This window comes from Mastigoproctus giganteus, chromosome 13, assembly GCF_048544385.1.
Source record: "Mastigoproctus giganteus isolate SK-2022 chromosome 13, ASM4854438v1, whole genome shotgun sequence".
Lineage (NCBI taxonomy): Eukaryota > Metazoa > Arthropoda > Arachnida > Uropygi > Thelyphonidae > Mastigoproctus > Mastigoproctus giganteus.
In genome coordinates, this window is record NC_143587.1 from 33,649,149 (window position 1) to 33,676,604 (window position 27,456).

Consider the following 27,456-nt stretch of genomic DNA (forward strand, 5'->3'; position numbering starts at 1 on the left):
AGGAATGAAATAAGCATATACAGTCGATTCCGGTTATTTGGGACACAACGGGACTAGTGCATTTTGGCCCGATTAGGCGGCTGCCCCAATTATCCGAAGTTTCACGTAACTAGTTAAAAATACAATGTACTCCCCCCCCCTTTTACAATTGGTTCACTGTTCAATCAAATCACGTTACGATGGCGTCACCATTGTAAAGTACAGTTCACTATACGATGTGCAGTAAGCGCCGGTCATTGTGATCACCTTTGTGAATTGAATTTTAATTCTGTTAAACAGCGATTCTAATTAGCGAAAATAGGAGGAATATTATCCATAGGATATAAAAGTAAAGATATGTTAAGTACAAATTTACCCTTTATTACCATACCAATTAAAAAATTAAATGATACGTGAAATTCGAAAGAATATACGTGATAATCGGAATAATTAATACGTACTGTAATATGTACATACTAACTAAACTAGTTGACATTTCTGTTCAATGTCATTTGTGGGTGGGGTTTAATATTTAAAACAGTAAAAATATAAGCAATCAAAAACAAAGAACACAGCGCACACAAATTGCAAGTAACACGATACGCGCAAGTGAGAACGGAGTAACAAATTACGAAGCTTTAAAAATAGGAATGAAGAGAAGAGCCTGAAAATTATTTTTTTTTATATGATTGAAGATTCCATAGAAGTGTAAACACATTTCACCATAATAACCCACAGAATTCCAGCTGTCGGTATTATCACAAATTCAAGAAGATGGAGTTTACTATCAGTTTATGATAGATTTCACTAACACAAAGGCCCAATAAACATGTGACTGCTAATTGTTTTTATTGTTTTATGGTTGTGACCTCCAGAAATTCGACCGAACTACGTGGTACGGTTGGGGACAATCGTAGGGTAATCTTCAGTGCTGCGGTCTTCTGCCCCGATTAAACGGCATTTTGTCCCAATTAAGCGAAGTAAATCCTGGCTATTTTCTCGATTGGGTTCTGTTTTTTAAGATTTGCCCCAAATAAGCGGCTGCCCCGATTAACCGGTGTCCCAAATAACCGGAATCCACTGTAATTTCTATTTCCTTAATTGTTTGGTTTTTCTTCTTCTTCTTCTTCTTCTTTTTTTTTTTTTTTTTTTTGCCAGTCCAGCAAAAGCCTGTGGCTTAGTATTAGCATTAGTAGAGGCATATGATGCAAGAAAGCAAGCACCATCAGCCAAAAAAAAAAAAAAAAAAAAACACTTCCATTTCACCCCTCCGTTCATTCGAAATACCTGTCCAGCTGAGCCTTAAATTTATTTAGGCTATCAACTTCCACAACAAGGGATGGAAGTCTGTTCCACCAACCAACTACCCGCTGGCTAAAGGCAAACTTCCGCACATCTATCCTACATCTGTCTTTCCTCAATTTGAATTTATGCCCTCTCAGGTGATTATTCTGAACAAGAGGAAGAATTCCATCAGCATTGAGCATGCTCAAACCATTCAAGGTTTTATACACCTCTATCAGGTCACCTTGCCGGTGCCTAGTCTCCAGACGCTGTAATTTGCAAAACTTAAGCCTTTCTTCGTAAGAGCAACCCTTTGTTCCATTCACTAATCTTGTTGCCCTTCTCTGTACTCGTTCCAGCAGCTCTACATCCTTCTTGAAATAAGGCCTCCAGACCTGTATGCAGTGCAGTACTCAAGGTGTGGCCTTACCATTGCGTTATACAAGGGAATAATCACCTCCTTATCCCTGCTAGAAAAATTCCTGTATATCATTGACAAGACACCATGAGCTACTCTTGCCGCCCGTCTGCACTGCTCAGAGAACTTAATATCTGCCTGCACCATTACCCATGGATCCTTTTCATTCTCTACCACTGTCAGTGTAGTACCACAGAGTTATGTTGCTCTGGGGTTGCTGTTTCCCATATGTAGTACTTTACATTTGTCAATGTTAAACTTCATTTGCCACCTTTCCAGATCCTGTTGCAGCAGCATAGCATCAGTAGTGTCCTTAACAACCCTGCTAACCTTTGTATCGTCCGCAAACTTGGACATTAAGCTTGATATACCATCATCAATATCATTTATAAATACAGAAAACAACAATGGACCCAACACTGAACCCTGAGGGACTCCACTAATAACATTAGTCCACGATGAGCAGTGTCCATTGATTACCACTCTCTGTCTTCTCCCCCTCAACCACCTCTTTATCCATAGCAGCAAATTGCCTCCAATGCCACACTGCTCCAATTTGTGCAACAGTATTAAAAGCCTTTCTAAGGTCCAAATATATGATATCAAAGTTATTACCTGCATCCAGTTCCTTTGTGACCACATCATAGTATCCAATCAAATTGGTCAGGCAAGACTTTTCCTTAACAAAACCATGCTGTGTCCGAGCTATAACTGAAGTCTCGTTTAGATGATCCTGCAGTGCTTCTTTAACCAATGCCTCCATTAATTTTCCTGGAACAGAAGTTAAACTCACAGGTCTATAATTACTTGTGTTGCCCTTTGATCCTCGTTTGTGAATTGGGGTCACATTTGCACATCTCCAGTCTATGGGTACCTCCCCTGAATCCAAGGAAGCTCTCATAATTATGGCTAAGGGTTTGCTTACTTCCTTTGCTGCCTTCTTTAATATAACTGGATAGATCCCATCCACCCCAGGTGCCTTTCTTGTGTTTATCTTCAACAATTTCTCCTCCACTTTACTCTCAGTTATTACAAGATTATCTAGCTTACTGCCAGAGTTGAAAACACCTCTGGCATTCCCCTCGCTGAATATCTCCTCATGTGTGAATGTCGATGCAAAATATTCATTTAGTTTGTTATCTACCTGAGCAGGATCATCAACAGTTGAACCATCGATATCAAGTGGACAAATCTGATTCATCCCCTTCCTTCTAGAGTTTACATAAGTAAAGAACTCTTTGCTGTTTTTCTTTGCATCCTTTGCCAAAGATTTCTCGTAATCTGCCTTCGCCTGCCTAACCTCCTTTGTAACTTGGTTACAGATCAACTTATATCTATCATAGGATTCTGTGTCACATGTTAATTTATATGTATCCCATGCATTTTTCTTCTCTGCCATGTCTCCTTAGTTCATCTGACATCCATTTAGGCCTAAACCTTGAACAATATTTCTTAGTTGGTATGTAAAGCTTAGTAGCTTCCAAGATAAGTTCTTTGAATGCTTCCCATTTTGAATTTTCTGTTGGTAACATCATCAGTTTGATCCCACTGTATAGAATTTAAATACTGTCTCAGACCATCGTAATCACCTTTACGAAAGCAAAAACCCTTCCCTTTACCCCTGATGGTAGTCACCTCCTTGATTAAATCCCACTTCAGCACACTGTGATCACTGCCACCTAGTGGTTCCTTTATCTGCAGATTATTAATGCATGAAGAATCACTACTGATAATCAAATCAAGAGTATTACTTCCTCTAGTTGCCTCCCGAACATGCTGATGTAGAAAACAATCATTCAATAAATTCACAAAAGCCTTGCTAGTGTGTGAGTGACCAACCCAGAAATTCCAGTCAGTATCTGGGAAATTAAAATCCCCCATTATAAGACTCTCTGATTTACTGGCTCACTCTATTTCCCTGTACAGTTTCTTATTATACTCATCAGAGTCATTAGGCCTATAGCACACGTGGCAAATACTATTACTATTACCTAAAGTTTAGAGGGAAATGTGTTTTGAAGACTGTGCTAGAGTGGATATGGACATTCTATCTTTCAGGATATATAGAAATGAAGATGAACTCATTACAGATGTAATGGAGGTGGATAGGGTAGGGGCACGTGCCCCCTTTCGTTTTTTGGAGAATATACGCCAATCGTTTAAATTCCCTTTAGCTACAATTCCTCCCCCTCCCCAATTGTTAAGATAGGATTTTATCTATTTTTGCATTGTGGCTTAGCTATTTTCAACTGACTACAGTTGGCAACACTGATGCCGATGTGATCAGCATTCTAGTTCGAGGCATCGAGTAGTTTGGTTGCTCATAATGTTTACCTCAAAGTAATTCAGAGTTTAACTGTGTGCCTGTGTCCGTAAGTCACATTGCGTTGAGTATCGTATTTGTTTTGTTTTGTGCCTTGTTTGTGCACGAAATAGCGCTACTCCTCTCATTTTTTTTTTTTCTGGATCCACCACTGGTAATGGAACTTTAATTTTGTAGTGAAGAAGAATTGGAACCTACTTTGGTTAAACAAGAAGTTTTGGTGAAGGAAGATTATTAGAGTTTAATTGCTGTCATGCACCTTCATAATTTTCTTTTAAAACATGCTCTGCCACTGAAACTGCATATTTTGACATTTTTAAGTCTGAAAGGAATTCCGCTGTCTATGGTTAGGCTTTGTACATATGTAATTTGCAAATGAATCTTACTAAGCCAATACGTAATCAGTGCAAATGTATACAACCTTCATTTTCTGGTTTAATACTATTAAAAACATGTTCCAAATTAGATAATATTATATTGTATTAGTAGTATTAGTCCTTGAGGTTGTCACAGACATTCTCTCAGATATGCCAGACAAGCTGTACTTGCTACCGGGAGTCTAAAACACTGATGGAACTGATATTCGGGTGACACTCAAGTCAAGTGGACCCAATTTCGGCGAAGTCCGGACGGTCTATGATAGCCAAATCCTCTGCTTGCACCTTCACGATGGTGGGACTTGTTAGTAATCCTGGGTATAGCCTCCATGCACAAGTACATGGTGGGTGACCACCCAGGTGTGAACCAACGTAAGCAGGGGTCGAGGTGTGGCGCCCACACCACATGGAGGAACGCCGCCCATCTATGTTACCAGGCAGTACTAGGTGGTAGATGACTCTCATCAGCCGGTGAAATACCACCACTTTGCTTATTGGAGGCTTGAAGTGGTGGAACCCATGTTTAGTCTCTAGAGCTAAGGTCCGGCCAACCCTTCCCTATCTCTTCCATCATGCAGTATGATTGATTATTTTTGAGGTTATGATGAATGTCTTGGCGAGATCCAATATTCCTTACATTTCGAGGGTACAGTTCTAAAACGGTGTTCGCAGGCCGGCCGCTAGTTAGTACACCGGACCAAACCTATTGGTAACTCTCTAGGAGGCTTCCGGATCAGCTAGTGTATAATCTTGCTACCTCTACTCTGCCAGATAGTGACTGGAGGGAGTCCGAGTAGTGTGTATGCGGGGAGCATTGTCGAGGCCACGTTATGTCAAGGATCTGGGTATATTCTTACCACATGTAAGCCATATCCAAAAATTTCATTACTTCATACAGCATGTCCCACCCACTTTTTCTTACTATTGAATACACCATGAATTGTCAAAATAATAGAGCAAGCTTATCTGCGAAAAGATCTAAACCTCCCAAGGACTTCCTAATTCATTTCACAAATATACGTGGTCTCAATTCTAATCTCAACAATGTACATTTCCACTTGCAGTCTTCCAAACCCCATGTACTTTTTCTGACTGAATCTCAGTTATCGGTTGATTCAACTACTGCTCATCTCAGATGTCCAAATTATTTGCTATATGATTCCTTTCACCTCAAAGGTGGTACTTGTGCATATGTCCGTTCTGATATTCCCTGTCAGAGACTTGGCAATTTGGAATCTCCTCTCTTTGATCTTCTCTGGCTTAAAATCTCTCTACCTCATTGTGTCAAATTCATCTGTTGTCTCTACCGTTCTCCCAACTCCACTAATCACTTGGAGCTCTTTGACTTCCTCTCTTTGCAACTTGACTTTCTCCAGTCCAACTTTCCTAACAATGAGGTAATTTTCCTGGGTGATTTTAATGTTCACAACTCCAACTGGCTTCCGTTTTCTAGTCACACCGACCCAGCAGGTCAAGATGCTGAGGCTTTTGCAATTACTAATGACCTAGCACAGATTGTTCATTTACCTACAAGAATACCGGACAATCCCAATCATACAGCCAATACGCTTGATCTTTTTCTCACAAACAACCCTCTAAGTACAAGGTCGAAGTGAGAGGTCCTTTAGGCACTTCAGATCACAACTTGGTGATTTTCTCTTCTCCAATGGAACCTTTATCTCATGGCTATTCCCAACCTCGTATTGTTTGGCATTACAAGAATGCAAAATGGGATGACCCGCGAGACTTCTTTTCTTCTTTTCCCTGGTCTGATTACTGTTTCAAAACTTCTGATGTCAACGTTTGCTCAGATCGTGTCAGTGAAATTATTCTTGCAGGAATGGAATCCTTTATCCCACATTCCACTTTAAATCTTGTCCTTTATCAAAACCTTGATTTTCCAATAAATGTGCTAAGGCTGTTCAAGAGAAGAATGTTGCATATCGTAATTGGCTTGTTTCTAATTCTTCAGTTTCATTTTCCGCCTACACCAAAGCTCGCAACAATTGTAAAGCAGTTATTAATCAGTCCAAACTAGAGTTTGAACAGGCTAAGAGTAGAAAACTTGCTTCTTACCCTAATGGTAGCTGAGCATTCTGGTCTCTTGCCAAAGCTATTGGCCGCAACTTTTGCCCATCTCTGCTCCCACCTCTGTCCAAACCAGATGGTTCTGTTGTCACTTCAGCCAAGGATAAAGCTGACTTGCTAGCATCCCATTTTTCTTCCAGCTCATGTATTAATGATCTTGGTAAAACACCTCCCACCATTCCTAACATGCTCGATTCAATGCCTCCTGTGGTCTTCCGTCAAAAGGATATCAGAAGGATTTTGATGAATCTTGATACTAAGAAAGCTCCAGGTCCTGATGGTATTTCTCCACTTGTTCTCAAAACCTGTGCTCCTGAACTTACTCCTGTTCTTTGCCGCCTTTTTTCACTTTCTTATTCCAAAGGTGTTTTTCCTTCTGCTTGGAAATTTGCTCATATCCAGCCAGTTCCTAAAAAGGGTGACAAATCCCTCCCATCCAATTATCATCCCATTGCAATTACTTCTACTCTTTCTAAAGTAATGGAGAAATCAATTAACCGCCAACTCTTAAACTACCTAGAAACCTTCCGTCTGATCAACGATCGCCAGTATGGATTCCGTCAGTGTTGATCCACTGGTGATATTCTGGCTTATGTTACCCACTTATGGACTAAATCAATGGAAAGGTTCGGTAAAACACAAGTAGTTGCTCTTGACATCTCAAAGGCTTTTGATCATGTTTGGCATAAAGGTCTTCTAAACAAGCTTCCATCTTATGGTTTGCCAACTGTTTTTAGTAATTGGTTATCCAGTTTTTTCTCTGATCGCTCACTGAGGGTGATGGTAGATGGCTCTCTGTCTTCTAACTTCTCCACTAATGCCAGTGTCCCCCAAGGTTCAGTTCTTCCCCCACTCTTTTCCTCTTGTATATCAATGACCTTCTTCCATTGACTGGAAATCCTATCCATAGTTTTGCCGATGATAGCACATTGCATTCAACTTTCCATTTTGAGAAACCTTGTCCTGCTCAATCAGCTTCAAGTTCTCGAAAATCTGCTGCCAATTCCTGAAATGCCGATCTTCAGGTAATTCTCCAGTGGGCAAAGACAACTTAGTTGATTTCAACCCTTCTAAAACTCAGTCTTGTCTTATATCTCGCAAAAAGGATTCTTCTGCTCCTATGCTTATCTTTAGTGACACTCCGATTTCTAGGCAAAATGATATATCTCTTTTGGGGATTACCCTGACTTCTAATCTCTCTTGGCACAAGCACATTACAAATATTGCTTCCTCTGCATCTAAAAAACTTGGTTTTCTCTTTCGCTCTCGGCGTTACTTTTCTTCCAAACAGCTGCTCACTCTGTATAAATCGCAAATCCGCCCTGCTATGGAATATTGTTCTCACATCTGGTGTGGTGCCCCCAAAACCTCTCTCAGGCTTCTTGATTCCATTCAGAAGAGGGCAGTTAGGTTAATTAATGATTCATCTCTAACAGATTCTCTCCACTCTCTTTCTCATAGATGCACTGTTTCTGCTGCATGCCTCTTCTGCAGATACTTCCATGGGCACTGTTCTTCTGAATTGGCTTCTATAATTCCCACTCTCTCTTTCAAAACAGTCCGAACACGTGCTGCCACCAGCCAACATCCATTTACTGTCTAACTTCAAACCCACAGAACCAACTTTTCATCTTCCTCATTTATTCATTCAACTGCCGTTTTCTGGAACAACCTTCCTTCATACGTATTTCCTGAAAATTACAATCTACAGAAGTTCAATTCCAATGTCAACAAATATCTTCTTTCGTCTTTTCAACCTCCAACCCAAGCATGGTACTAAGTACTATAGGTTCTAATACCTCTCGTGTTTGGGGTTCACATAAAAAAAAAAAAAAAAGTATAAGTAGAATTGCATTAAATGTTCAAAGTTTTCTTTATTTTGCTCTTTTTATGAACTGTCCATTTAGATTTCTCATTCCTTTGGGGGGGGGATTACTATAAAGAGCTTTGACTGTACATGTCTCAATTCTAATCTCAGTGGTGCCCATTTCCATTACAGTCTGCTAAGTATTGCCTTCCTCGACCACCACTCATTGCATTTATCCTAATTAGTTGCTTTATGATTCTGTCCACTTTAAATGTGGTATTTGTGCTTATGTCTGTTTTAATAGTCCTCTGCTATATCAGCCTCCAGAGTCTATCTGATTAATGAACAGTAGCATTCATTCTGTTATTGTAACAGTCCATTGGAAACATCTTATCTTACATTGCTCATCTTTGCACCATTTCCATGGAAAAGTTTGGAGTTTTAAAGGACTTCTAGCTTTCTTTTTTAAAGGCCTTCTAAGTAAGCTTTCATCTTATGGTGTGCCTTCCATTTCTTTCATCTGGTCATTTTCCAGTTTCCTCTCTGTTCACTCACTGATTGTTTGGTTGTTGGCTTGATGTCTTTTAACTTCTCGACTAATGCTGGAATTCTTCAATGTTGTTTTTTCACCCATTCTTTCCCTATTGTATATGAATGAATTTCTACCATCAGTTGGAAATCCTATACATGGTTTTGCTGATAACAGTACACTGCATTCCATTTTCTGGTTTGACAAACTATATTCTGTAAAATAGCTACAACTATTTGAGTATTCACAAGTTCCTAAAGTACTGATCTCCAGTGGAGAAAAGAAAACCCAGCTAATCTCAATTCTTCTAAAATCTGGTCCTGTTTTATTTCTCACAAAAAAGCAGACTGTTTCTATGCTCATCTTCAACAATGCAGAGATTTTTAAATAAGACTATATTTTTATTGGAGATAACTATAACCTTTTTTTGCCATGTATACCAGATATATTGCTTCCTTGGCATCAGACATCCACAGTAGCGTGTTATACCTTCATGGGACCCAAGGCAAAATGGAATTCGAGGACCCATCAACATCAAATATTGAGTGACAGAAGAACATGGAGAGCTGAACTTAGTTCAGCTCTCAGTGTTCTTCTGTCACTCGGTATTTAATGTTCTTACACTCATTCATTTAGGTTTCTTACACTCATTAAAATCAAAAACTGCTGAATTATTCCACTGCACCTCAGTTCTGCTTGGACATTCACTCAAGACTGGTTGATAAGATCATGACTACCTTCTCCCTGCTACTGTACTGCCTTAAGCATAAGAGTGCCAGCGGCACCAGTTACATACAAAGCAGCCTTTATTTTTTCAATTAACTCAACTATTTAAGGAAGAACTAAATATAAAATTTCATCAAAATTGGTAAAACTATTTTTGAAAAAAAAAAAAAAAACATAATTTTCAAATTAATCTTCAAGTAAAGTTCATTGATCTTTGCAGGTAGACAGTTCGGTTTCTGATAAAAAATCACTTAAAAATATTAGTAAGAAACAGGGATATTCATGTGTTGTGGCAGACTCCAGGGTTTCCCCATTAGCTGCTATTGTACATTTTGTGTTGAAGCTTATGCCAAAACCAGCCATTTGTATTTAGTGTTTGTTATTTGTTTTTTAGGAGCATTAGCAACTAAGGCCATATTGCTTCGAGGATATGCGGTGGTCATTCCCTGACCTTTCCGCATCCTCCGTATTTGGTGGTCACAGGCTCGAACCCTGGTCTAATCAAGAAGCGTGTGCTACGCAGTGCTGCTCCTGCCCACCTGGCTACAAAGGTGCCTTGTATGTAGTGTGTTGGGTGTGTTCTGTTATGTTGTCGGCCGATATCTAGCTCTTAGCAGGTGGGAAGCAACAACACCTGGTCACCACGTCCCACCCCTGCTACATGGTGGCGGGCCAGGATCTATCATCTTGCTGATCCATACCAGGGAAAACCCCAGCATAGTTGAAATTAAGTGAATGAAAGGAAAAATTGGATACAGTGGGAATAGTATGGGATGGTAGGGAAAAGAAAGTATAGAAAAGTGGAGGATCAAACAAACAGATCCACCAAAGAAATGGAAGTTATAGAATAACAAAGATTAAAGACATAGGAGAAAGTGGAAAAATCAACATCTTTCAGGAGAAATTTTCCTTGAGAAATCTCATCCCGACACAGGAACAGCAGCACTCGAAGATCTTCCTCAGCAAGCCGCAATCATGGGAAAAATCATCCCACAACCAGCTCCAGTCAGGATCAGCAAGTTCAAGTTATCTCCATGGACCCATCCTCTTGAGGGAATAAAGAAGGTTGATTTACCAAATCAGACCAGAAATTAGCAAGGTAATTTCCCCTTCTTAGTCCATCCTTTTGAAGAAATACAAAAGGAAGTTGATGATCTTCAACAAACCAACAATGATATGGAGTAGACTTTAGTCCTGAATCCATCAGTCACAGGTCCAGCAATGACACAGCACTGAGTTTAAGGTGCATCATACAAACGTCAAGATTAAGCTTGTTATTCAGATAATCAGATTTCATCTAGTGAGCTACCCCACCAATAAAATCCCAGGAGTTAGGAACTTCACATCCCAATAATTTAATACCTTATATACAAGTCAATCAACATGGTTTATCCAAACAAGTTTTCATTGTAGGTAAAATTTGAAAACGCCAAGAAATATGTTTACTTGATGACATGACATAACAGAGATCTATGGCATAACAACCAAATAAATTTCTGTCCAGCCATTAATCACTTCTGCATGACAGAATCCAACATGTCAATCACTAGCTAATCAGCCATAAGAGACGATCTAAGTTCCATTCTTCTCTTAAAAGTACACATAGCAAATCCTTAAATGCATCTAAGGTTCGTATCAACAGTGCCTTATTATCACTAGAAAAGACACCTGTAGAGTTAACTGCAGAGTTAACAGAGCTGCCTGCTGTACTTGAAGGAGCTGCTTGATGATAGCTGTCTTTGTGGCTCTATATCCCCAGTTCATTTCTAAAAGCGCTATATAGATGGCAGTTCACAAGAATGTGATCAACATCTTCCTCGAGCCCACAAATACATAATGGAGTAGGAGACAATCCTAGTTTATAGAGTTTATTATTCAAACTTCCATGTCCAGTCAGTAAATAAGATCCAGGCTAGAGGAAAACCAAAGGAAATCCCTTTTATTGAATTCCATTACAGTAGGAATGAATTCTCTTGTTACCTTACCAAGCACAGAAGTGTTCCAGTCATCTTGCCATTTGTTAATAAAAATGGATCAAAGACATTTCAGCTCTGTAGAAATTGAAGCATGAAAATCAAGTTATATATCATCGAGAGAAGTAGAATGTCCCTTTTTTTTTAAGTTATATTTCAAGTACCTGTATTTTACTTCATAATGAATAGACAACATACCAGTTAAAACTTGAAGTGCCACAGTTGAGGTAGTACTGCAGGTCCTGGTTATCACAAGAAGAGCTGACCGCTGTGCTTGAAGGAGCTGGTTGATGATAGCTGTCTTCATGGCTCTATATCCCCCAAGCACCAGCTCCATAACAAGGAATACGCAGTTGTAATATAAACGTAATGTGCCGTCCTTCAAGCCCCACCCATTTCTGGTAACTTGCCATAGTTTGGATTGGTGATTTGCATTTTTCTTTGATAAATTTTGCATGCGGGATGAAGCTCAATGAGTCATCTAGCATAATTCCTAGATATTTGGTAGTAGAAGTATATTTAATTGGTTGTCCATTATACCTGATCACAGGAGTAAAGAACAGAAAAGAATCAGTAAAAAACAGCAATGAGTTTTTGAAACAGTAATTTTGGGGTCTTAGGAAGATGTCTTTTTTTTTTTTTTTTTTTTTTGCCTATAGGATAATGTGCCACTAGACATGCTAGGTTTTTTCTTTTATTCTCTGCTTTTTTTTTTTTAACAACTGATAACTCTACAAATTACAAATTCACTCTACCCTGAAATACTATTCTTATGTCTGGGGTAAAAAAAAAAAGGTAAACTGGAACTGCAGCCATTGTCAATCTACTGCAGATACTGCAGGATCTACCTCTTCATTGATTCATATTGAGGGAAATGGACCATAATCTGCCATGCTGTTCCAGTGCAGGTTGGCAGATCAACCATATTTAGCAGTTGGGGGCTTGAACTCTGGTCTACTCAAAGAGCATGTGCTACTGCACTCTCACTCCTGACCACTCGCTACAGAGGCTGGGGTAGTGCACCTAAAAACTCCACAGGTATATCCAAAAAAGAGTGACTAGATTAGTGACCAAACCATAATGATATCTCTCTTATAAATTTATTCAACTCCTTTACATTCACAGAGCATTGTCCTTCTAAATTAGCATTTATAATTACTCTTTCTTTCAGACCAGCTTGAACACATGCATTAGCTAGTCAATACTCATTCATAATTCACTCAAAATTCACTGAACTAGCTTTTCTTCTTCATTTATCCCCTCCACTTCCATGCTTTGGAAAAACAACTTTTATTTGCATGTGTGTGAGAGGGAACGGGTAGAATAGTCATCTGTGTTTACCAGGTATTTCTTTGTGTATCCCAGTGAAATGATGCATTATCACAAAGGAAAAACCAGTTATGTTAGCCACAAGTATAACTGCTTTTGCACCATAGCCATCTATAGATAACACAAGATCTTCAATTATTATATTAATGTTCTCACATTAAAAGATGAATTCATAAGGCAATTCATTTTCATTTCAGAAAATCTTTTGCATGTCAAACAAATGTACACACATGACCTTATATGTTTATTGTCATGCGCCTGTTAATCAACTGCAATATCACTTCAAGTATTTTGCTCAGTTTCTTGAAAACTTAGCTTGCTGTTCAAATGCCAATATTTTTCCTAACATGATAATTACAATATGTGAATCCTACTCCAATACGCGCACACACACACACACACACACGCGCGTGCGCGCGGAATTGAGTACCATGTTCCATTAAATTCACTTGCACAGATTGTTTCAAGCACTAGTACACCAGTCCTAGTGTTTTTAAATTCATAATTGAAACTTTTTGAGGATTACCTTGCATACAGTAAAGGAGAGTAAAGTATTATGTTATACAATGATCTCCAGATGAAACAATTGTGATAAGATTTCTGGATTTGAGAATTTCTGTTTTTTAAGGAAAGGGCATTTCTGTTATGATAGAAAATTTCTTTATAATAAAAATATGCCTTACATAACATTTTCCTGAAAGAAGAAAGAAAAAAAAAAAAAAAAGGACCAATTAAGTTGTTCTAACAACTACTAGGCATTATCCTGTTAGATAAGCTAAACCCGAATCTCAGTGATAAATGAGTTATAACATAATACCAATTCCACATTATATTTTAATGTCATAAAATTATTGTTTTGTGGATTATTGTAAAAGAAGCTGGTTTTTTTTGATAATTTTTATTTATAACAATTTACTATTATTGAAGCATTGTTTGTATAACTTTTGAAAAAGGAGCCTACCATTTTGAAATCTTGTTGAAATGTTATATTGTATTTAGATAAGAATATGTTCTGATTTATGCTTAGGCCATTGTAATACTTATTTTAGCTATACTTGCATGTACTTTTTTTTTATAATGGTGAGTCTTAATACAGTGGTATGAGCTCCCAAATTGTGAAGCCATCACAATGAATTGTCTTAGTATTACACTAGACGTAAGTGGTGCTTCCCCAACAAAAATTTTTTTTTTTTTTTTTTGATTTGGTAGTTGTTGGCGCATCGGCTTCTGTGGCCATATTGCACCTCCCAAGGTTTTTGCAGTACTTTGATCCAAGCCCGAGGCGGGAATCGAACCCGCGACCTTTGGGTTGCCGGGCAGGTACTTTACCCACTCGGCTAGCCCGGTCGGCCCAACAAAAATGCCATGAGAGATCAGTGCCATTATATTAACTCTTGTCTTTTTACAAGTATTTTGCTTGATTTTTGTCTTTCTGAATCTGTCAGATAGACAAAATTTTTTACATCAGGTCTAGAATAAGTGTTCTAGTTTCCTGAGATGGACATAAGGCTTAATGCTGTAAATTTTCTAAATTTGCTTAGATTGTTATAAAATTTTTTGCTATTTTGGCAAGTGATTGGTTGACATTGTGTCCTGTGCTTGATAAAAATATGTAAACCAGTGAAGTGAACTGTAATTTAATCGTTACAAACTTTCCTATTTCAGATCAGTTTGATGTAAGAAATATATCGTGTAAAAATGTTAGTGTTCAACGAGGCTTAAGGAAGGTATGTATTTCTTTAAAAACTAAGGTAATATCAAATATGTTTAGTTAATTGTATAACTGATGTTGTTATAATGTAAAATTATAAATTTTTAAAACAAACGTAGGTGCATCCATAATTTAATTTAGTGGTTGATATATGATAATATTGTAACTTTGCCAACCATCACTTGCAAAAAGATGTACTTAATTCCTATTGTAGACCTGAGGAATTTTCTGTACTTTTTTTCACTGGGGTTTTGAGTTTGTTTCAGGTGTAGATGTAGAATTTTTCTTCTCTGTACATGCAAACTAGCCTAGAATGCTTTCAGTTGATAGATGTGGTGTACTGGCTGATACTTTGTTGCCTTTTCACTTACCTTAAAGAACCCAGCCTTTCTCTACTAGGATTCTGCATACCACACTGTTGTCAGATTACACTGAAGTTTAATAGCTGAATATTTCAAACAGTAGGGAATTGGATTTAAATGTTCCAAAGTTGGCTGTTGCATAGTTTTTAGGATAGGTGTTTTGCACCATACTCTTCACCACAAATTGCTAAAATTGAAGTCTTGATCATTTCAGATAATCGCACAGCCAATATCAGAGACTTAAATCTGGGAAGTAGATGGCTACAAAGCAAGAAACCCAACTGATTTCTCCATAATTGGTAAAGGCTCTCATAGTACGGCTTCATAGTATATGCCTTCAGTTTCTTTATCTTGTGTATTATCTTAATGAGCAGGTCTTTGTGATTTGAACTTATAAAGTGACTAATTCTAATTATTTGCTTTTAACAATATTTTTGGAAATGGAAATGTGTAGGTTGCCTTGCCTGAGAATTTATTTCTTTTCTCTGAATTTTTTTCTAAATGTATTGGGTGCCAGACACTATCACAGGAATTAAAATCCTTCCATTTTTATAGGTGGAGAAGGTGCAGTTTGTTTTATTCAAACTGTTCTTTGCCAGTCAGTGCCCTACAAATTATTCGTTAAACGATACATTGCCGTATGGGGCTTTGTTTTGTGTTTGTGTAGTCACAGCAAAGATATTTAATAGCAGTCCATTGGTATACAAAATGTGGTAACCTGATATTCTTTCCTGGGGAGGGAGAGAGGGAAAGCATATACAAATATATAATCCATTGTAAAACTCATAAACTTGTATTTTTTTTTTTAAATTCAAATTCAGTGATGTTTCACTTACAACCTTGCTTTTCAAATGTGGCTATATTAAACTGAAGTGGTCTAATTCACTGTTAGCATTTGATTGAGCTACAATAATATTGATCATTTTCCAGATGCATTTAATTTTATCAACTTTAAATATTGCAGGCAATTAGCAGCAATTAAATTATCTATATTTCTGATTGTTTTTAAATTTCCGCATTGAGATAATTAACACGACCTGACAATTAGGCTTAACTTTCTCTAAAGTGCATATCACAGTTCTTGTTAATGCACTTGTTTCAAAAATTTTTTGTGTGTGCTGTTTCCTTCTGGCTGAAAGCTGCTCAATATTAAAATTTTTCTGACTTCTCAAAGTTGACATAAATATAAAATTATGTATTTATATTTAAATACATAATTTTTAATTATTTGCTCTATATTGTGGCTGTATTATTTTTATTTTTTAAAAGTAAGAAGAACTTTGAATGTTTTTTGTTTTTTTTAAGTTTATGTATATCATATTTTTAGCTTAGATCCAACTTGCTGTAAAACATACTGTTGTAGTAATAATAAAGTAAAAACTGAAAACAGTTATATTTATCTGAGCATAATAACAAATTATGCTCAGATAAAGCTCAGATTACACATGCATGTTTATTTTATTTGCTATTATAGACAGTGGCTAGCATAACGAACTGATATTATCACTGTATTATTTTGAACTGAAACACAGTATGTATCGGCACTTAGTGTGATAACTGCTTTTGTTATTCCAGCTATCAAACCTTTAGGGAGTGACTAGTAAGAGTTTCAAGAGAGTTGTCAATACAGAAAAGTGGTTTGAATATGAATAGTGTTATGAAACTAAGTGTATTGTATGTATAGGATGTTCACACTGGCTAGCTATTTTTGTCTTTGAAAATGAAAAGGAATATACAGTTATATATGGTGCCTCCGTAGCCAGGTGGGCAGGAGCAGCAGCAGTGTGTAGCACACGCTTCTTGATTAGACCGGGGTTCGAGCCCGTGACCACCAAATACGGAGGATGCGGAAAGGTTAGGGAATGGCCACCGCATATCCCCGGAGCAATATGGCCATAGTTGCTAATGCTCCTAAAAACCAAATAACAAACAACAACAAGCAGTTATTTACATACAAAGCACAAAAGAAATAAATATTTTATGCACACATGAAACATACATACAGAGATATGTAGAGGGGAACATGTTCTATGGCTTTGAAAATTAAAAGTATGCCTTTTGCTGTTCCTGTGTTATGGCAAGACCCATGAAACAACTTTGACAATTGCTATTTCTGCATGACAGAAATATTAGGAATCTTCAGAAAAAGCAAACTTTTCTCCAGGTGATTTAAATACTAAAATTTTAACTTTCATATTTTAATTTTCTCCTCTTCGTGAATTAACTCGCACAATTAGAGGGTAAGTTCCTTCAATTAAGCCTTGCTATTCTATTTTAGGTTCTGTTAACTTTTGAAGCCATTCAGGAAAAATAGCCCATTCTACAACTTATACAGATATTGAAACAAAAAAAGAATATGTGCTCAATAGCTAAAGTGCCAGATTCTCTGTTATTGTTTGTTTTGATATATTGTTGCAATGTTAAATCTGAAAAATATATCTTTTTCTTTTACATGTGTATTATATTAAGCCTTATTTAACCTAGAGAGGGAGATTGCTGTGAGCAAAACACAAAATAACTAGTGCAGCAACATTTTTTTTGGATTTTATGGTTGCACAAAACAAAGGGGAATCATTTTTTAAGATAAGTTCAAGATCAAGTATTTTAAATGTCTGTAAAATCTGAGGATTTGGGCACTGTGCTGTTAAGGTTTCATATTTGTGAAACTTAAGCTACTGGGTGAATGACACTCAAGTGTTTGACAAAATAACTAAATTGCATACACAAACTGACACTGTAATGGAACTAATCTTTTATCTAGGTTGATGCTCCTGATGTAACAAGCATTGTAGTTTTTTTTTTTTACGTGGATTTTGATGCAGTATTGTTGCTCAGCACAGTACTTGTATGAAATATGTTAACCTTAAAAAAACAAGGAAAGAGAATTTTAAAGCTTAAGTTTGGTACCTAGAATCCAATTCTATTGCTATAAAAATATAACTTGAAATATTCAAACATGCTGCTTAAGTGGGTACAAAATTTCATATTGTTAACTATGTACTATGAAATAAAAGATGAAAATAATAATCATTTTTGACAGAAGTAGCTTTTTAAAGAAAGTGCATTATGATCCACTTAACCCATCAAGAATAATTTTTATTTTATTATTATTTATTTATTTATATTTATTTTTTTTCAAATTGTGCCTATATTTGCTTTGCTCACTATACAGTTTGGTAGATATACGTGCCTATCCTGCCTAAAAGATTGAAATCCAAAATGGAAATGATACCGAGAGCTCATGATACTGAAATTAATACACCCATTGCACATTAACTGCTACTGCATCATTTATAAGTACTTTTAATGCTTTTACTTTGCTCTTGTATTTTTAAAAATTATCTCTTTTTTTACATAACCAAAACTTTGTTTTTAGCATCTTCTCCTTGCTCCATCTGATGTGGCTGGCTGGGGAATTTTTTTAAAAGATACTGCACAGAAAAATGAATTTATATCAGAATACTGTGGAGAGGTAAAGTAGTAAACTTCATTTTTTTAAGTTCTTGTTAAATGAAATGTAATATGAATTTTTTCTAAAATATCTTGTGGATTTGAAAAGTCAACATTAAGCATTATAGAGTACATTTGAGATTAATACAGTGAAGATCTTGTTAATTCAGTGTTCAAAGGATCAGGACTTGTTTGTTTCACTTTACTAACTACACAGACAAACCATTTTGTGCTCTTGGAAACAGATAAGTGTTTTAGAAAAGTTTGCTTTTTTTTTTTTACCTAATTAACTTATTAAATTGTGTTCAATAAATAGTTTAATAGTCCTATCCCATTCATTAGCTTATTTTTAAATTTAGCTAGTGATTTTGTAAGTTATGACTTAATATTCATAGTGGTATTTCTGTATTGGTGATTTGGACCAAATATCATATCACATAACTAGTAGTGCAGTGCATGATTGTGGAATTGTAGTGTTTTAATTGTGGTTTTAATTGTAGCTCTCAGCTGCCCAACTTGATGCCAGAGCTTGCATATCAGGCAACATAGCGACAATCCCCAAAACAGAATGAGCTGGTAGTGCAGTTTGGATGTGCTTGTCTCTTCCCAGTAATTTAAGGTTTTATTCAGTCTGCATATGGAAATTCTACTTGCTGGATTGCCCATTCAAATCAAAATGAACGTCTGCATTGAATTAGAAAGAATATTTTGGAAGTCACTTTCAAAAGTGCACAATGCTTGCTGGGACTGTCTTGCTTTCTCTGCACCTAATGGTGAAAGGGTGTAAAATTTATACAATAGACTAGAATCTCTCTATATATATAACACTTAGGTATGCTGCCCAACAGTTAGCAGCTGGCAACAACTGCTAATTGTTGACAGCACCTGTTCACGTGGTTCACCTTGCATGACCACCACACCGGGCATTCTTTATTAATTTTTGTACTTAATGTTTTTCGACTGAAGAAAGGCAAGCTATGGCTGAAAGGTAACTGCTATTTTGACTGTTTATTTTATCTGTCTTTACTCAGAAAAAAAACTGAACTTATTGACATAATCAATTTGAGTTTTAAAAAGTGTCAAAATGGCTGAACAGTGTGTAAGAACTTTGAGAAACCGTAGAATACATGCTAATGAAACATTATAGAAGATTTGAGATTAATACAGTGAAGATCTTGTTAATTCAGTGTTCAAAGGATCAGGACTTGTCTCACTTCAGGATCTAAGAGACTGAAGTGAGACTCTACAACTACAAAGACGGACAAAAAACATTGAAGAAAGAGAAGCAAGATTGGAAATGAGAATACGGGCGAAATTCCATAGGACTAATCAAAAAGAAGTACAAATGCGAATAATCAACAAGCTGTAATTAATGTGGAAGAGCATGACATAGGAAATATGTGTTACAACTGTGAGTATTGCAATGCAAGATATTGGGGACATGAGTTAAACACATCGAATAAATACATTAAATGCTGTCATGAGGGAAAGGTTTCACTTGACTCACTGTTCGAGACACCTACTCTATTACGAGAGCTGCTTACAGGGGATACACATGAAGCAAATAACTACAGAGAACATGTGAGAGTTGCAACTCAGCATTGGCATTCGCATCAATGGGCGCAGATATTAAATCACCGCCTGGAAATGGTCCATACCATTTTAGTTTATCTAAACTAAAATGGTATGGACTTGTTTGGATAAACTAGTTTATCCAAACAAGGCAAGTAAGCCAGGATGTGGACAACTTTATACTTTCGATTCTTCTGAAGCAACAACAAAATGGTTTGAAAAACAATCAAACCAAGGGTGTATGGCCGAAGTAATGCAACAATTGGATGAGATGCTGCGACAAGTTTGCCCATTTGATGCATAAACAAATGCATCAAATAACCCAGGCCAATCCAACGATGAATGTGTGCATGGTATTTATAGAAAATCCAGACTTAGATAAGAGACAATATAATGCACCTACATCCAGAGCGGAGGTTGCTGCAATATTTGTTGGAGAAGACCACCTGCAAATACAGACGTGCAGCTGGATATCATCATTCTTTTCTTTCTTGGTGATTTCCTTCTGCTTCTCTCTCTCTTTCTCTGAGTCCTAGTGTAAATCAAATTTATTTTTGGCTCGTGCAGCATAAGCCTCAGGCTTCCTTGCACCATATGGCTAATTATAATAATAATAATATCTGACAGGTGACTGCTGTAGAATTATATCACCGCTGAACAAGAATGGAGACCCTATGGTGTATCCCAAGGGTCAGCAACCCTTTTGAGTGAAGAGCCATTTTTGATCTAATTTAAAAAAGAAAGAATCCATAGAGCTGCACTTCAGCTCAAGCTGGGGAGGGGGGAGTTGTTTAAGAAATGGAATAGAGTGGGAAGGTGTTTTATTAAAAAAATATATATTTTGAAATATTGATTAATATTTAAAATTTTATAATTTCTAATTAATGTTACTTTTGCTGCTGAACTTCTTGAGTGAGTCACTCAACATCAGGGAAGTATGCCGTAATTTTCATCTTTAAGCATGATGAGAGACTCACATTGTTCAGACGGCTTCTTGATTTGTTTTTAATATAGTTCATGTTCAAAAATATTTGCCCGCAGAAATTCGTCGAACCAAAAACTGAGAGAAGTCCAAACGCAAATATTTCAAATTTATATATGTGTGTGGTAAGCTACACCACGCATCGAACACAATTTGGTCTTGCTTTTTCAACTCGTCATCCATTTATGTCGAATTGCAAGGGCAGCCTTTTGCCTCTCCAATCCTCAATTTCAGTTTTAAGGCATTTTAGTCTTGCACTCCACATGTCCTTGATTTTTAAGTTCTCTAACTCCATTTCAAGCTTCACTTCATGTGGACTTAAAGTTAAAGAGCCGCAGTTACATGCTCAAAGAGCCACATGCGGCTCGCAAGCCGCAGGTTGCCAAGCCCTGGTGTATCTGTTGCTATTCCTGTGCGGAGAGGGTGGTTGGCGTGAGGAACTACAACACACAACAGAGAGAAGAAACGCGAAACATATTAGAGTAACACGGTACTTTGCTTATAGACTTTCATTGAGACCTGATTTTAGCCTAATTTATAGCGGTGGGAAATTATTTCAGCAATACATTGTAGACGCCTATGTGAAGTAGGCCTCCGTAGCTGAGTGGTCAGGAGCGGGAGTGCAGTAGCACATGCTCTTTGAGTAGACCGGGGTTCAAGCCCCTGACTGCTGAATACGGTCAATCTTCCAACCCGCACTGGACCAGAGTGGCAGATTATGGTCCATTTCCTTCAGCATGAATTGTTGAGGAGGCTTCCATCTTGCAGTGGGTTGATAATGGCTGCACTTTACCTTTTTTTTTTTTTTTTTTTATGTGAAGACCAAAGGATCTAGATTAAACTTTTACGCCATAATCAGAAAGATCTACAAGTGGAAATGTACCATGAATTATTGGATGCAGTAGAGGCAAGAGCTCAGAACCAAAACTTGAGAACAGGAAAGATGATAATTCATCTTTTGACTTTCCAAGGCCGCTCGAGGTACATGGAAGATGCGGTGGCAATTGTACGAAAGTTTGGGAGACCTGATCTATTCGTTACATTTACTTGCAATCCTGCGTAGCCTGAGATTGTGAATGCAATGGAAGGGAAGCAACGACCTGAACACAGACCAGACATAACTGTGCAAGTGTTCAAAATAAAACTTTCAGAACTGCTTGACAACATTCTCAAACGGAATCTTTGTGGTACTGTGATAGCCTTCATCTATGTGATAGAGTTCCAGAAACATGGACTACCACATGCACACATACTCCTCACTCTGTCTACAGATTCTAAAATACACACAAAGTATGTCATTGACAGAGTCATACTTGCAGAGCTACCATGCTTAAAAACAAATCCAAGGTTGTTTGAAATCGTCACAAAGTGCATGCTACATGGTCCCTGCAGCGCACTCAATTCATAATCTCCATGCATAAAAGGTGTATGCAGTAAGGAATATCTGAAAGAATTCATAGATACGACAGAAGAGAATGTTAACAGCTATCCGATATATAAGAGAAGAGAAGGACCTACTGATAAAGTTAGAAAGTATGATGCAGACAATAGATGGATTGTACCTTATAATCCATGGTTGTCGAAGAAATTCAATGCCCACACTAATGTGGATGTGCGTGCCTCCGTGAAGAGTGTAAAGTACCTCTATAAATATGTTGATAAAGGTCATGATGTGGCATCTGTAAGATCACAGAGGGAAGGTACCAGTGGTAGTTTGGTCTTTGATGAGATTCCGACTTTCTTAGATGGACGGTGTGTTAGTGCACCTGAAGCAGTGTGGCATTTGATTGCATTTCTGATGTTGGAGAAGTTACATTTCATTATAAGATTGGCAGTGCACCTACCTGATCAACAGCAAGTGATCTTTCAAGAGGGCAGAGAAGAGGAAGCCTTGCAGTGGGAAATGTCTACAAAGACCATGCTTGAGGCATGGTTTGAATTAAACAGAACAGAACAGATGTACAAGCAACGCAATTCAATTGCACAGAGATACCAAAGTACTACGTATTTGAGAACAAATCAGGCAAAGAGGTGGAGATGGTGTTATTGGATGTATGCCTGTTGTAAGTGTTCAAGACAGCGAGCGCTACTATCTACACATGCTTCTTACAAGAGTTACACGTTCTAAGCATTTGCAAACAGTTGATGGACAACTCTGTGAAACATTTCAGCAAGCTTGCAGAGAACATCGACTATTAAAAGGAGACAGGATATAGCACAACACACTTTCCGAGGCAATCGAGGCATGTACACCAAGTTATATACTGTTACTGTTTGCAATGGTATGTGGATTTGGAGACCCTGAAGATGTACCTGAACTATGGGAAAGGCATAAGCAGAGCATGAGTGAAGATTTCATAAGACATTATTCTGAAGAAACTGGTCCTCCTATGCTCTTCCAGAAATAAACAAAATGTTGAGAACTTATGGTCTGATCCTTAGAAAAGTGCATCAACCAGCTGTTGAAATGATGACAGAGCCTCTACATTGGCAATGATTTGACGTTTTGGAAGAACAAGCCAAAGCAATCGCAAATACAGAAAAATTAAACAACAAAACAAAAAATGGCATTTGACATGTACAATAAGTCAAACACTAATCGTAACTGGGGTTTTTTTTTTTTTTTTTTTTTTTTTGGGGTCTGGCTGGAACTGTAAAAACATTTACATAAACATTTTGCTGGAACTGTAAAAACATTTACAGTTCCAGCCAGACCCAAAAAAAAAAAAAAAAAAACTGAACACAGAGGAAGCTAAGGCACTTCTACAATCAAAACTGATAGTGTGGGATGAAGCACCAATGACTCATATTCATGCCTTTCAAGCAACAAAGTTACAGACTACTGCATGATCCGACAGATTAGACAAGTCCTGTGGAGGAAAAGTTATACTACTAGGCGGAGACTTCAGGCAAGGTCTACTGGTGATACTATGAGGCTCAAGAGTTTATTTTTTTAATGAAAACCTCAAACACGAGAGGTATTAGAACCTATAGTACTTGGTACCGTGCTTGGGTTGGAGGTTGAGAAGACGAAAGAAGGTATTTGTTGACATTAGACTTGAACTTCTGTAGACTGTAATTTTCAGGAAATACGTACAAAGGAAGGTTGTTCCAGAAAACAGCAGTTGAATGAATAAACGAAGAAGATGAAAAGTTGGTTCTGTGAGTTTGAAGTTGGACAGTAAATGGATGTTGGCTGGTGGCGGCACGTGTTCGGACTGTTTTGAAAGAGAGAGCAGGAATAATAGAAGCCAATTCAGAAGAACAGTGCCCATGGAAGTATCTGTAGAAAAGCCATGCAGCAAAAACAGTACATCTGAGACAGCGAATGGAGAGACTCTGTTAGAGAGGAGTCATTAATTAACCTAACTGCCCTCTTCTGAATGGAATCTGGAAGCCTGAGAGAGAGGTTTTGGGGGCACCACCCCAGATGTGGAAACAATATTCCATGGTAGGGTGGATTTGCGATTTGTATAGAGTGAACAGCTGTTTGGAAGGAAAGTAACGCTGAGAGCCAAAGAGAAAACCAAGTTTTTTAGATGCAGAGGAAGCAATATTTGTAATGTGCCTATACCAAAAGAGGTTAGAAGTCAGGGTAATCCCCAAAAGAGATATATCAACTTGCCTAGAAATCGGAGTATCATCAAAGGTAAGCATAGGAGCAGAAGAATCCTTTTTGCGAGATATAAGACAAGACTGAGTTTTAGAAGGATTGAAATCAACTAAGTTGTCTTTGAAGAAAGTTAGTAAAAAATTCTTTACATGTATGAACACTAAGGGGAAAGGATGGAACCATATTGGTCCACTAAAGGTTTTCCATATAAACTATTTCCAAACTCATGTTTTAATATAATAAGTGAATAGGCACATTATAGCCTTAGCAGCTTATGTGCCATTAAGCCTCCATAACAACAACAACAATAAACTATTTCCACCTTCTCCTCCACTCCAAAAAAAAAAAAAACTTATTGAAATAATAACAAACATGTGCCTCCCATTGTTATTGTTTTTTGCTTTTTTTAATGTTTTTTTAAAGTAAAAAACATTATCTCTTATCAGGCAAGTTAAGGGATAATGGAGGAATTCTTAGATTCATGCAATGTTACAAAAATTGAAAATATGCAAATATCTCATATAAAAGGCAGTTCAACAGTGATCTGGACAATTTTAATTTGTCTGATAGAAGTCAGACTTAATATTAAAAAAAAAAAAAGTCCAGAGTTTAATGTAATGACAAGGCTTGTGTAACATATAGTCAATAATTACCCTTGCTAGTTCGGATTAATTGGGAGAAGAGGTCATCTGGATTAAGCTATAATCTGTATTAGTGAAGCAAAAGATTGCCCTAAAAGACAAAAAAAAACTTAGAACACAAATAAATAGAAAATTTAATGATATGGGTAGTGCTGGTGAAAATAAATTTAAAAAAATATTGCTGTAGAGCCTTTATTTAAAAATTATAAAAAGACTGCATTTATCCATCGATAGAAGATTCAGAAGTTGTACGGCAGACTTGATTAACCAGGCCGTTTCAAGACTTCAAAGTTTAAAAAAAAAAAAAAAAATCCACCAGAAATCATAAAATTCAATAATTCAATAAAATAAATAAATAAATAAAATAAATAAAGGTATAAACAGATGTTTTGCATGCCAAACACAACTTATAACTTACGTTATAAGTTGTGTTTGGAGTTGAATGTACCTATTATCCTGCGCCCCCCCCCCACTCTCTTCACACCAACTGCTCAAAAAAAAACAATGGAAAGAGAACAAATGTTTAGTTTGTTTTAGTGTGTCATGTGAATTGTACTCCATTGCACCGCAAAAAAAAAAAAAAAAATTGTTTTGTTATTTATGTCAGGAGTTATTTTTTTGTTTAAAAATTGTGAAAATGATGGGTAAACGCAAAAGAGTTGTGCTTTCAATTGAACAAAGACTTCAAATTATTCAAAAGTTTGAAAATGGTGCATCCATTAAATCTTTAATGACCCATTATAATGTTGGTAACCAAACCATATGCAACATTATTAAAAATAAAGGGAAGCTATTAGATTTTGCGGGCTCATCTGACAGCATTAAAGACATGACTATCAGAAAAACTATGAAACTGTCTGCATATGAGGACCTCGACAAGGCAATGGTGTGGTTTCGCCAACAATTACATAAACCCATAATGTATAAAATGTTAGCTTATGTACATGTATATGTATAGGAAGTACGCAAATGAAGCGATATAAGAATTTACACCCGTTTGACTCAGAGTCAACAACAATACTGAACAACATGCAAGACAGTGTGATGTATGTTCTGTCTCTCTCTGTGCAGTCAGAGTGACTCGACTGTGAAAGAATTTTTCATATTTTGATTCAGATTATCCGACATCTAGATTAACTGTAACTGGATTAGTGAGGGGTTACTGTATTTTAATTTAATTTTATTTATTTTTAAAGTTGAGGAGGGGAACTACACCCTCTACAATAGCATATGTTATCATTGATACTGTAATATGTTGTATGTCAAAAAAATAAAAAACTCAGGGCTTATAAAACGGTTTTAGTGCAGTACATTAGACATTGATCTTATTGCTGCTGTGCACGCTCCTCCTTTGCTATTGGCCCATCACATATGGTCTCTTGCAGGAAGGTAGAACTTGTTATTTTGATTATAAAGGCTCCATAATACCAAACTGATATTTTTTGACATACAACGTATTGCAGTATCAATAACGATGTGGGAAGTAAAGCCTTCAGAACTTAACAAATTAAATTTAAAAAAACTGCAGATTCATTTCTTAGTTTGCAGTTATTTCAATAGGCACAAAAATGATCATTGCATACAAAATACTTTGTTATTATATAATTTGTTTCATAATTGTGTTATTGAATTGTTAAAATACATAGCTCTTTTGCAAGTGTTATGATCTTTGACATGTATCTAAAGCCAGTATTAATTACAGAAAAAAGTATATTCGATTCTGTAAGAATTTGCTTTACATATTTATTATTTCTATTTAAATTATGAGGACATAGTTTCACTTAAATTTTTCTTGTTACAGATAATCTCACAGGATGAAGCAGACAGGAGAGGAAAAGTATATGATAAATACATGTGTAGTTTCTTGTTCAACCTTAATAATGGTAATTTTTTTGCCAAAAACCTTTTAGCAATTCCAGTTTTGTTCCATGCGAATCTATTTTCTCCATCCAAAACACATTAAATTTTACTTTCTTAAATTCATCTAAATTATTTTGATGGGACATTCTGTTAGCTGAGCAATAAATATGTCAGTAATCCCCCAGTTTACAAGCATTATGAAAATTGAAATTTTAAATTGAAAGTTCATAAATCGGTAGTGTGAATTGCTGATATGGATAATGATATTAGTGTTAATCATATAATGCAAGGAAGCTGCAGGCTTGTGCTGCTTTGGACGAAAATAAATAAAATAAAAATAAAGTAAACAACCTATATCTCCCTTCTCTTATAACTATCCGGCTGACCTTTGAATTTCCCCCAACTGTCAGCTCAACTACCCACAAAGGTAAC

General features: G+C 36.8%; 1 protein-coding gene across 1 annotated transcript in view; it reads left to right on the forward strand.

Annotated features, from left to right (window-relative positions):
• E(z) (histone-lysine N-methyltransferase E(z)) overlaps positions 1-27,456 on the forward strand; it is a 238,997-nt gene that overhangs the window by 191,264 nt on the left and 20,277 nt on the right. Inside the window, exons 15-17 of the mRNA XM_090387215.1 lie at positions 14,499-14,560; positions 18,283-18,378; positions 26,966-27,047. Of these exons, the coding sequence (XP_090243341.1) occupies positions 14,499-14,560; positions 18,283-18,378; positions 26,966-27,047 (240 nt within the window). The remainder of the gene's footprint in view (positions 1-14,498; positions 14,561-18,282; positions 18,379-26,965; positions 27,048-27,456) is intronic.